The sequence below is a fragment of the Vipera berus genome (assembly GCF_964194415.1).
Source record: "Vipera berus genome assembly, chromosome: 3".
Taxonomy (NCBI): domain Eukaryota; kingdom Metazoa; phylum Chordata; class Lepidosauria; order Squamata; family Viperidae; genus Vipera; species Vipera berus.
Window position 1 is genome coordinate 49,989,025 of NC_138204.1, and position 13,374 is coordinate 50,002,398.

At 39.0% G+C, this 13,374-nt stretch overlaps 1 protein-coding gene across 1 annotated transcript in view; it reads left to right on the top strand.

Annotated features, from left to right (window-relative positions):
• Nucleotides 1–7,457: 7,457 nt before the first annotated feature.
• GRM4 (glutamate metabotropic receptor 4) overlaps nt 7,458–13,374 on the top strand; it is a gene marked incomplete at both ends in the record, with an annotated part of 317,553 nt that continues 311,636 nt past the window's right edge. Inside the window, one exon of the mRNA XM_081325074.1 lies at nt 7,458–7,988. Coding sequence (XP_081181200.1) covers nt 7,458–7,988 — 531 coding nt within the window. The remainder of the gene's footprint in view (nt 7,989–13,374) is intronic.

Below are 13,374 nucleotides of genomic sequence, written 5' to 3' on the forward strand. Positions count from 1 at the left end.
TTTTGCTGCATTTCAACGAAGAAATCAGGACATACAGATTCAGTTGTATTATTAATGTATCAAAAGTGTTCATAGGGCAGGACTCTTGTACTTTTAATTTTTGTATACAAAAGAAATTCAGCATGTTTTGCTTATTAATGCAAGTTGAAACTCTCTCTTTTGTACAGTCATTAACGATCCCTGCCTTTTAAAGATCCTGGCTCTAACAGCTCATATTCTGCAGAATAATATTGAATTATTGCATTCCTAAATCTCTACTGCTTCCCATAGCAAAATATGCAGATGGGAACTGGTAGGGGAACTTTTGTTTTGGCCTTTGAAATGGAGTGAAAAGGTTTTGTGATCACTGAGAAGTTAATGAATGTAGACTTTGTGTTTTCATATTCAGAGTGTCACTTTTCAGCACTAAACTGCTCTTTAATTGCTGCTCTTCAGGGGATAAACTGGTGTCCAATTTAAGTCCCCCCCCATTCTCCCAACCCTATCTCTGCCTGGAATGCTAATACCATTCCCAAGTTCGTTTGTTCTATTTCTTTCCTGGGAGCAGAATCAATGAAATGAGATAAGTACTCTACTGGTCCTTCTCCTATAAAAACCTTCTTTTGTCTGTTCCTATTCTAGATTGCCTGTTTTTCAGACCTAATGGCCTTCCTCCAGATGTTTGCATCTGACAGTTCTTCGGAATTTCTGGCCAGGCAGTTGTTTTACCTAAATTGCCTTTCCCCTCCTCCTGTCCTTACAGCATGGCTATAACTGTGTGTCAAACAATGCCATTTTTATATTAAAAATATTCTATTGAATATTTTAAACAACTTTCTTGCATGCAGGCCTCAGTTGATTTAACTTGAATTAAATGAATTGTAGGTCTATGGGCTAATAGTTTTTTTTTTTTGCATCTAACTGCAGCTCAGACCTTTTCTTATACTGTGAACTCATGATCTCATGATCTTGTCTTCATCTGTTCCCTAGACCATATAATCTTGAATAGTGCTTAACCAGTATCCAAAGAAGTTCAACAATCAGCTAATATCAGCTTATAGGTGGCCTTTCTTTGAAGAGTTCCATGCAAAACAGTTGTGCCAAACCTGCTGCTCTAGCTTTTGGTCAAACCTTCACCTCCTCCCCAATCCATAAAAGGGAGAGATAGTTGATGACATTCATATCAGGGAGAGAAAAATGGTGGGAGAATCAACCAATTCCTTTGCTGAACTTACTTGCCCTGTCCACAGTAAATAAGTACAAACCATTTCTAAGCATCATTCTTGCATTGGGATGGGGTTCACTAATGCTATAATGATATAGTTTATTGCCAGTTCAAAGTCTGGTGGGTAGGACCTTTAACTTAGATATGAGAAACAGCCCTAAATTAGACCCTGATGGACAAACGTTGGCTGACTTTCTTGGCAGCTTTTACTCTACCATATTTATATGATGGTTCATATTCCCTAAGTCACACTTTATATTCTAATATCTGATTTGTTCACATAATCCAGCAATAATAGTGTTCTGATGTTACTCAGCATCTAAGGCAGCTCCAATATGGTCTATGAGAATTTTTATGACTTTTTTCGGTTTGTTTCTGAATTTTATGAATCTGTTTCCATATCATTGAGCAATTTGTTTTCACTTCCATTTAACATTATGGCCTATCTGCTTATACATTATCACTCCTAGACCTACCTATCTGCTGACCCTTAATTAAAGCTCCCAGGCCTTCCTAGCATCATTGCCAAGGACTTGTTTGCACATTCAAGGTTCCAATGTTGATTCAAAGACTGTTAACATTGGTTTGTTATTGCAAATTAACAATCACACCACTGATGTGTGACCGAAAGATGATCCTGATCTTGAAATAATGGGAGAGATGTCCCATGGTGACATGGTTCATGTAGCAACAGTAGAGGAAAGCCTGTCTGCACACTTTTCTATTAGAAACACATACCTTTGAAAGGAAAGCAAGTGGCTTTCATTCATCAGACAGAAGAGTCCAATGATTCCCAGATAATGAAAGATAAACCCAGGTGAACAGACAAAATGAAGGAAGATGTTCCGTTATGACCCTGCATTTTGTTCACTTGCTATTTGGGAATGTTTTATTTGTGTATGTGTTTAATTATAAGGAAATAGAGCCTTGGTGGAGCAGTGGGCTAATGCCTCCTTAAGTAACACCAGCTGCCTGCAATTAGTGCAGGTTCGCATCCCACCAGGCTCAAGGTTGACTCAGCCTTCCATCCTTCCGAGGTAGGTAAAATGAGGACCCAGATTGTTGGGGGCAATTAAGCTGACTTTGTAATAATGCCGCTTGGGGTGTGTGTGAAAGCCCTAATAAGCAGGCATATACATAGAATGAAGGCTACTGCTAAGCTTGTAAGCCGCCCTGAGTCTTCGGAGAAGGGCGGGATATAAATGGAATTAAAATAAATAAAAAATAAATAAAAATAGCAAACAAAATAAAGATAAAAGATCTTGATTATTCTGGATCTTTTTTCTTCCCTTTTATTTCACGTTCAAATATGCCTTGCCCCCTTTCACACAAAATGGCAAATGGGGTATAGTGATTGGACTATTGGACTAGGGGAAGTGCCAGCATCAAATTCTTATTCAGCTATGAAGCTTAATCATTGACATTGGTCAACTTACTCTTTCTATTAGCCTACACTATGTCACACCATTGCTCTGTAGGTTTTATGAAAAAAAGATACTGCCTTGACCACTGCTGAAGAAAGACTGAGCCTACAATATAGATAAGGAAATTATTTTGGACTGAGGCTTGAATTAATTTTGGGATAGCATATTGGAGATTGCATGCCATCAGTAGGAATCTCTGCATAAAAATGAACAGAGATACGCTGTGTGTCACAATACATTTTTCCTTACACTTTCCACAAGCATAAACAATACACACAATCCAAACATGTCCAGTGAATCAAGCCAGAAGTTAATTAGGTCTGTGGGCCAATGGTTATTGGTGTCTGATTTATCTATAATTAATAAAAGACAGTAATTCTCATAATTCTTATGCCTAGATGTGTGTGTGTGTGTGTGTGTGTGTGTGCATCTGCTGCTAGGGAACTAACTGCAGAAATAATTTTCAAACTCCATGTTTGCTTGATACCAAACATTTTGCTATAGTCCAAAATACTTCTATTAGTAGCCATTTCATTCAGCTCTGTTTTGCAAAGTAATATTGACATTTGACTGGGTAGTACTGAAAAGTTATTTGTCTTCTAGTTCAGATATAATGCAGAGCTTTTCATTTTCAAAAGTGTGTTTCATACAATGCACAATTAATCTCACAACAACTCTTGGGATAAAGGAAGCCAATTGCATCTCATTTAGAAAAGCAAAGGAAAATGCTTGTCTGCATGAGAGGACACCTTTGACTTTTAAGGTGTGTGAATTTCGTATATTGATATCAGGTAGAGAATCAAGTCAGGTGACAAGGGCTGCTGACTCTGAACCCATGAAATTAGCTTTATAGTAGAATCATCTGCATGTCTGCAACAATGCAAGGTGGTTTTTTATTCCCACCCTTAGACATAATATTTCATGGTTTTTATAAATCCATTCTGGATCAAATTTTAGTCTATCCAAAGTTGGAATCCAGCCTGATACATCCAGATCAATATCTCAAAGTCTCCAAATCCCACACAGTGATGACACCATTACTGCCTTGAAATACCCAAGGTCTACGGTGATTCAGCACTTCATGATTTCCTCTTCCTTATGATAGGTTCACACACATTGTGCTTAAGATATAATTCATAATGCACCAATTCCAGTTCTGAGGTCATATGATATGCAAAGCCATAATGTGGTTTTGACTTAACATATTCTACTGACATCTAAATCAAGAAGTCTTGAGAGAAGTCTTGCTCTGGATATTTTTGCCTGTATAATGTCAATTCTTGTGGTATCACTTCTTAACAGAAAAATCTGGAAGTTTCTGCCTGGTACATCCAAAAACTTCTGGGTGCTATCATTCTATTGAGGAGGAAGGCTACAATGTTGTAACCTAAGGATTGCAGTCAACTGTTAACAATAATCTTTCCTTGAGCAAGATTATTTATGCACGCACAGATGGATTCAGACTGAATAATGATTCTGTTTCTTTTTTTGCATTTTCCCCCATGGCCTTTTATTATAATTTGTTGCCTGTGTTTTGATAGTAAGAGGGGGAATATTATTTTCTGGAAGGTCATCACATTATAAAGATTAATGTAGCCATATCAGGGCCATGAAACTAGGACTCTTAAACAAGTGGGTATTTTAATTTTTTACTAAGGTAGGCGATTGCTATTATCTCATTTTATCAATGGGAGGGAAAACAGCAAAATGAGTGGCTCAAGGTCACACGGGATATTGGTAGTAGGCAAAGCTAAGTGAAATGGGAAAAATAAGGAGTAGAGCTACCCAAAGGTGCTTACTGTTCGAAGCAAAGGAAAAAAAACCACCCTCCTTCTCAAAGTAGTTGAGTCTAATTTTAACATTTGGAGCAAGATGGCATTTTTTATTACTCTTGAAGGCTGCAGCCTAGTGTAGGTCATGTTGCAAGACTCATGTATAGTACTGTCTTCTTCCAGAATGTTACCATTTGTTCATTATGTCTCCTGGCATTTTTATGGTGCCCATTCAAAGAAAATTCATAATGCTGTAGCAGCAAAATGTTTGATGAGGCTGGATGACTGTCTACCATACCAGCCCAGCCAGGGTCTTTCCCAACAGAGCTGTTTGTGACACAGCCAGCCAACCAGCCACAAGTAAACATCATTGCACTGGGATGCTGGCCAAGGAGGATGAGAAGAGCCAGGCATGTGTTTATGTGTGACTATTCTAGAAGGAACAAGTGTATGGCAGGGCAGCCATTCCTCTTACATCTATCCAATGCACAAGACCTTCCTTGAGCAAGTTCAGAAGCTGGAAAATCTCACCATAAAAAGTGAGATAGAAATGGCCAGAATGACGTGAAGAGTTGTGTCTTCATTTAGAGCAGACATGTCAAACTCGCAACGTCGCATGACATCGTGTGACGTATCGGAACTTTTCCCCATTGCCGGCAATGGGATGGGCGCGGTTTCTCCCTGACGCTCCGGCCTGTGGGCCGGCAGTTTGACACCCCTGATTTAGAGGGTACTCTATAGGATAAAGGATAAAGATATACATAGCAACAGGGAAATGTTGTGTCCAGCATAATGGAAAAAAATGGCTCAGGGTTCATGAGGTCTCAGGTGACTTCCTGATGTGTTTTAAAAATATTGGCTTTATCAAAATCCCCACAGATGACTGATCTAAGACTACTGTGGCTAATGGTGATCACATTGTATGCAGTATTAGTATCTAATCTGCAAATAACAAAATCTGTTCCAACTTCATTGGTAGAAAATCTCTTTTGATAAAACAAGTGTGACTGATACCTTTGGGGCAAGCTGAAATGTACAAAGATTGGCCTTCTTTTATGTTATGACATGCTAAACCTGAGCCCTGATTCCAATTCTACATAGCCCACAAGAGCCTGAAGAGTTTAATTCATCATTAAATGTTAATGATTCACCTATTCTCCAATGGTCTGTTAAACATATCTACTAGGCATACTTCCTTTTTAAAATGTCTACTATTATAGCTATATAATATGAGCTATAGCATACAGTATGCATGTCCATGAAAAGATCCCAAGTTGTATTTTCAGACGAGAGAGGAAAAACTCTCTGAAATCCTAGAAACCTGTTCTCAGATTGTGTTTGTAACTGCAGATATAATTCTTCTTGATTAATATTGTTCATTAAATGTTAACATTTATTTAGTCCTATTAGTGAAAGCAATGCTTCACCATCCAAGAGGTGCCTGTTTTCCTCTGTTCCCAGAAACCACAAACATGAAAAAGCACTGATGGTCTCCAAAATGAACATACTAGGAAACTCTTTGCGCCTTTTTGTAACACTTTATCCAGAGAAGACTTGCATCTGGCACTTTAAAAGCTTTTTCCTAGCCATTATTATTTTTACTAATAATTCAAGGTGGTGAACCTACCTAATGTTCCTTTCTTGTCCTGTTTTCCCCACAACAACAACCCTGTGAGGTGGGTTAGGCTGAGAGAGAATGATTGGCCCAAAGTCACCAGTTGGCTTTCATGGCTAAGGCAGGACTTGGATTATTCTCCAAGGAGAATTACTTTAGAATTCTATGATAAAAATGCAGAGATGTCGTAACCTTTGATTCATGTTTTTAAGCGCTACTTCATTATTTCTTCCTATTTGTGATGAATATGCTTCTCAGTGAGGCCAAGGAACGTTTCCTTCCCCTTTCTGTCAGTTGTTCAAAGGGTGTTCATTAAAAAAATATTATATAGTGAGATTGGTTTCATTGTTTATTCTCCACTGTGATGATTAATCAGAAGGATAGAAACAACTATTTGTTTTGTTATGTGATGCAAAAAGTAAAGAAGTAAACCTGCCTTAAATCCTTATTCGATGCAAGTTTGCACTGGGTCAACAGTGTTTTTATACAGCATAGATTATAACTTTCCTATTTTTCTCTGTTGCAATTATCTTGCATCTTAAAGGTGAATGTATTGATTTGTTGAGGTTGTATCATTTCTTGCAAATCCAGTGTGTGGTCATTTTGATATTGAGTTCCCAATAGAGTGAGTAGCTGTTCTGAGTTTTACAAAGCAGGCAAATATTTTTTTCCTTTCCCCCTTCCTCAGTTCTTTTAAATAATGCAGTGGTACCAAACACCTATAAAGTAAAGTGAATGCATTAATTTTCCTCCTTTCACTCAAGGAAGAATCCAGGTTGACTTTTAAAAGACTAGATATTCCTCATGGCCCAGTAAGCTTCCACTGATGGAAGGCCCGCTTCAAATCCATAAATAAGATATGGAGCTTAGGTATCTTCAGATGTAGTTTCTCCCTTCTCCCTTGTGTGTTGCTTTTGACCCAACATTGCCTTTCTCAAAGCATAACAAAAACTCTGATCAAGTGAATCCTTTTTGTGCTACAACGTAATGCCTTTCTGAGAAAAGATTTGAATAATGAATGATGAATAATGAATTCTTTCTTCCTTACAGGGACTGAAGAAAAAAGGAAGAAAAGAGGTTTTTTTTGCCCACTTCTCCTGCCACAAAATTATGCAAAACCTGGTGCTCTTCATTAGCAGCGCTGCTATGGTCCTTCAGAGGGCTTGGAAAGGGATCTTGTGAACTCATTTCCAGAAGCAGCTACCTCTCTGTTCTTCAGCACCTGCATTGAAATGGATACTGGAGTTGACTGGAAATCTTGACAGAAAAGTGATAGATAATTAAGGGGGAAGGAAACCATGCTCTGAATCCTTCAGAAGGCCATTTTGAAACGTTGGGAGAAGCTACTTCCAAGTCAGCTGAATTAAAGATTTTGGTAATAGAACCCTTGGTTTCCATGGATCTTTAGGCTGATGGGATTGAGTTTCAAGTGGGATTTGGCAATGACTGGGAAGAAGGGGGGATCTGTGTGCATGGAGCAACTCTCCTTCTGTTTGTTCATGAGCATCTGCTGTGGCTGGTGGTATCAACCAGTCAGCACAGCCAAACCCAAAGGCCAAGGGCATCCCCACATGAACTCCATTCGCCTTGATGGGGATATCACTTTAGGAGGCCTCTTCCCTGTCCATGGACGGGGCTCTGAGGGAAAGGCCTGTGGAGAGCTAAAGAAGGAGAAGGGGATTCATCGTCTTGAGGCCATGCTTTTTGCTCTGGATCGAATCAACAATGATCCTGATCTACTTCCAAATATCACTTTGGGGGCCCGCATCCTGGATACTTGTTCTCGAGACACTCATGCTTTGGAGCAGTCCCTCACCTTTGTTCAGGCCCTAATCGAAAAGGACAGTACTGAGGTGCGTTGTGTTAATGGGGGGCCACCTATCATCACAAAACCGGAACGTGTGGTTGGAGTAATTGGTGCATCAGGCAGCTCTGTTTCCATTATGGTGGCCAACATCTTACGCCTCTTTAAGGTAAGATTGCAGTCTATTTGCTTCTTTTTCACTCTTCTTCTTTCCTCTTCTAGCTGCACAAGTTAATTTTACAATTCAATCTGCAGGTGCTAAAATAGCTGCCAGTGACTGTTAAGTGGGAAAAAACACACGTTAAAGTGGTTTTAACAAAAATGGAAAACTGAATTCTTGCTCCATGGTGAGGAAAGAAGGAAAGTGAACATTCCTTTGTTGTTCTGGGGGTGTTTAAAGAGCTCTTGATGGCCATTGGGGAATTTGACCTTTCTGTTCAGGTAGGGAAATACCTCTGTTTTCCACTTTTGCAAGGAAAACTGATTCTAATCCTGTAAGGTACTGCCCAGATTACCTTCCCCATTGTTGAGAGCGATTGAGAATTTCATGTTTTGTTTTAAGTAGTCAAGTAGAATATTCATGTTGGGTGTATTTCAGAAGATGCTATCTGAGGATGAGAAAGTATGAATGATGGATCTATGCTACCAAGCCATTTATAAACCAGCAAAAGGGAGAAGTCCTTTTTTAAAGTGCCCCTTGGGGGGGGTTTCATCATCCCTAAGGGCAGGTGAGGGCACCCAGCTTGCTTGCTTGATCTTTCTGGCGCTAAAATATTTTGAAGAATTATCACATATTGCCTGTTAACATTGCTAATTATAGCAAGGAGATAGCAAGTTGTTTGTGGTGCACGCTTGACAATGGCAGGCTTTCATACTACATTGTTAAAAATACCTCAGTGCAGATTCTAAAGAATAGAGAAAACATTGTGCTGAATGAATGGTAGAGCAATTCAGTCCCTTATTCTCGTGTGACAAGCTTGTTCTACAGTAATGTACTTAACATGGCTGGTATGCTTTTAATTTTAAAGCTAATGGTTTCAGCACTGTTATGCCTATTTTTAGATTAAACTTTCTCAGCTCTGGGCTGAGACCAGCATTCAGGCATGGTGCCTATAGATTTTGGTAGACAAAGTCCAACGTATCTGGACTAGGACAAGGAAGGTTGCTTTAAGTAAGTTAAATTTCCACATTGCTAGATTACCTCAGGCCTTATTACCTCAGGTACTTCTCAGGGTCTGACTTCTGATGCTTTCACTTTCAAGACATTGCAGTATTACCTTTTCCTGTGGTAGATGGATAATTAATTGAACTGAGATATAATATTACCTGTGATATTATAGGAAGGGAAATAAAATGACCCTGAATTTAAGAGGGCTCTCCTAATAGGACGATGCTGTGCAATACCTGTCTGCCCCATGCCAACACCATTTGAAACTCACCTTGGAGAACAAACGTGTTCCTGTTTCACACCAGAATCCATACTCCCCTCCCAAAAAAGGGGAGGTCCATAATATGCATTATCTGCCTATCTGTCTAAAATAATTGATTAATATCAATTAACGGTAAAATAAAGCACCCCATGTAAGTATTAATTAGCTGACATTTGTATAAGCTATTGTCTTTTCTCACACAAGCCACCTTCATTCTTCATGAAGGCTCTGCAAAAAAGGAGACGGGGGAACCCCATCCCCCACCCCCAAAATGGATTGAGGGGGTAAAATAAAGGGGTTGTGTACTTAGAAAAGAAGAAAAAGGAAGGAACAAAGCTAGACTGAGATGAGGTAAGGAGAAAAGTTAATGGGACATAACAGAATAATAGACTTGGAAGGAACCTTGGAGGTCTTCTAGTCCAACCCACTGCACAAACAGGAGACCCTATGCCATTCCAGACAGGTGGCTGTCCAGTCTCTTCTTAATGGAAGGCATGGAAAGGGAAGGAACAGAAGCCCTGTTTAGGCATTGAGGAAACCCTATCCCATGCTATTTTTCAACTTGAACAGATGACTCCATTTTCTGACAGAAATAGAAACGCCCCCATGTGGTATAGTGTGAGCCATTTTCTGATTCACTCCATTTCATTCCATAGAAATTTTTAGTCTCTCTCCAGGGATCTTAAATGTTCTGGATGTAATAGTAAATGGGAAAAAGCTTAAGACACAGGATGAAGAGAGGCTGCCAAGGGAACAGCCAGATAAGAGAGAGAATAGCCCACAGCCAATAGTGGGTAGAGCAAGAGGCTCAGAGGTTCTCGGGCTATAATGGTGAGGGCAGGAAAAATGTACTTTGAAACTTGCAAGATTCTATTAATGCAGCCTTACAATAAAGTAAAATTAGCTTATCTGACCATGTTTTCTGTCTGATCTGTCTAGTAAGGCTGATATCATTCATTTCTAGTCAGTTTCATATTCTCATTAAAAACGAAACAAAGAAAATCCTGCCTTATTTGATATTCTCTGCTTCTGCCAGTGGTACATGTTGAACAATTCTTTGCTCTGCCTTCTAGCTTCTGGAGCTGGGCTCAAGTGGTTGCAACTGCTGTGAAAAGGTTCTGGTTGCAAAATTATAGTCCTATCATTAACCCCCTTGTCATTATCTGACATTTTCTTTCAGTGGGCCAGATGGCAGCATCTTAGTCTTTTTGCAAGAGGGTCAGAGAAATGTCATGTAATATAAAGTGAAAACACAGGGTAGGTGGAAATGTTAGCAACTTATTTTATTTTTCATTAAGTTTGCTGGAGGCAGCATTGATTGGTTCATAGTATTTCATGCCCTTTCTCAGCATTCCAAGGTAATCCGGAGTGTTTCACATGGTTGGCTTCAAAATACTGTCAAGGAATTAGGAAATGGATGTCTTGTGATGGTATCCAAGGAACCAGGTACCAGAAAAAGAAAACAACAACAACAACAACTAGGCCATGGAGTATTTGTTTTAGAGAAAAGTGAAGTTCAAATCCTGGTGATTGCACTATACAGTGCTGGCAGTGATATGGAAGTGATTTCTCCTTCCTTCCTTCCTTCCTTCCTTCCTTCCTTCCTTCCTTCCTTCCTTCCTTCCTTCCTTCCTTCCTCCCTCCCTCCCTCCCTCCCTCCCTTTCCAACCCTGAGATTCTTTTGTACCCCTCCTTCTCCAAGTAGAAACAGGACAAAACATACTTAGTTTGTGAGATCAACTAGAGTGGATTGTACAGACAATTACAAAATATTTTAATTCTAGTGAAGTAAAAGTGGTTATTTCCAAATTTGCCTCTGTGCATACTAATTTTATGCAGATATGTGCTGTTGTTTTTTTGACAAAACAGTTCCTTTAAAAAAATATTAATCTTTGCTCACCAGTTTGGAATCCTAGCCCTCCTTCCCCAACTACTAAGGCAGCAATAAGTAGCTTGAATGGACCTTATATAGAATAGAATAGAATAGAATAGAATAGAATAGAATAGAATAGAATAGAATAGAATAGAATAGAATAGAATAGAATAGAATAGAATAGAATAGAATAGAATAGAATAGAATAGAAATCTGGAAGGGACCTTGGAGGTCTTCTAGTCCAGCACCTTGCTCAAGCAGGAGAACCTATACCATCTCAGACAGGTGAATGTCTAGTCTTTTCTTGAAAATCTCCAGTGATGGAGCATTATTTTTAGGTTATCTTTTTAAACAAGAAGGAAAACCCCAGAATTCATTAGAAACTTATGGCATACCTAGCAATGTCTCTATTTATTTATTTTGAACACTTAATATATCTCAACTAATTGCAAATTGTTGGGCAATTCACAAATAAAAATTAAAAACATCTAATAGCATAATGTAAAAACAATACCTACAGTAGAATAAATCATCAGAATAAACCCGGAAATTACTTAGAAACCGGAGGGCCATAAGTTCTAGTCCTGCCTTCCGCATGGAAAAAAAAACCAGTTGGGTGACTTTGGACCTGTCACTTTTTCTCTCAGTCCAACTCATCTAACAAGGTTGTTGTGGGGAAAATAGGAGGAGGAATGACTATTAGGTATGCCCACTGCTTTGAGTTATTTATAAAAAAAATAATAAAGGCAGGATAAAAAAACCCTACTAAATAAAAAATAAAATCAACAGAAGGGAATAATGTAAGTACCTAAATCTAAAAGAGACAGGGAGGGAAAAGGTTGAAGCTTTTAGAAAAAACAAGGATTTTTTCTGAAAAAAGGTAAGTCCAGATGTTACTGCTGTTCCTACTGCTGGAGAAAATTGCTATGACCATGTTGAAAAAAAAAATCAAGCCAGGTTTCCCTGGACTATATTTCATCAATTGGATAAGGTTTGAAAGATGGCCAGGCAGCTCCTTACAGCAATAGCAATTTTTATAAAAGACTCCAGGCCAATTCTCCAATGTTAACAACCCTCTCAAATGCTTTCCTATGACTGCAAATATCAGCAGCTGTCACTTTTCCTATCCCCCCCCCCCGCCAAAAAATGAACTTTTCTGAGAAAATGATGGTTCAAAGAATTAATCAGACATCTGACAATTTTATTCTTCTGTGAGATTTTAAGGATGGGGATCTTAATCATTTTCTGATGCTGTGGATGGTAACTCTCTGCTTAAAACTCTTTTCCTTTCCATTAGTATTATTTGTGTATTGTCGTGTTGCAACCCAAAAGTTTTTAAAGTATTGGCATTTCCATCCCATCCAGAAATAAAAATGAGACACAGAAGGCAAGAACATCTACTTGTGTCATCCTGAATGCTTATTACGTAGGAAAGCAAGGTATAAATTTAATAAATAAAAAGTAAACACTTTGAAGTAAATCCTATTGATACAGTGAGACACTGTCTTTCCTGGATATTTAATGAGAGGATTTCAACCTTAATTCTTTGCAATAACACGAGCAAACCTGGTGCTATCTTTAAAGCATAAGGTGTTTATTTTGCCTTAAAGGTTTAAAAAGCAAGAGGCATTATGGGGTGCTTAAATGCATGTGGTGTTTTGTTTGAAGAAGGAAGCAAGCAAATCAGGAGGGAAAAAAGAAGCTTAGAGAGGAAAATGCATGTGGAATTGGAAGAAAGACACTGAAATATATAATGCAATGAAGAGTTCTGGTTGTTGCTTCAGAAATAAGCTGGCAAAATGTACAGAAATAGAGAGAGGATGAGTAGGTTCAGGATACATGATATGCCCATGTTTTGCCCCTTCCTGATCTTGCTGAATGTCCCGGGCAATTTCCTCTTGCAGGATGCCTGCATGTTTATTGAACATAATTAGATTAACTATGTCTCATTTTAACCCTTTATATTTTGGAGAGAAGAAGTACAGTTATGTTAATTATAGAAATGTAAAGAAATTGACGCTGTGGCTCAGTGGGTTAGGACGCTGAACTTGTCGATCGGAAGGTCGGCAGTTTGGCGGGTCGAATCCCGAGTGCCGCGTAGCAGAGTGAGCGCCTGTTACTCGTCCCAGCTTCTGCCCACCTAGCAGTTCGAAAGCACGTAAAAATGCAAGTAGAAAAATAGGGACCACTACGGTGGGAAGGTAACAGCGTTCCGTGCGCCTTTGGCGTCCAGTCATGCCGGCCACATGACC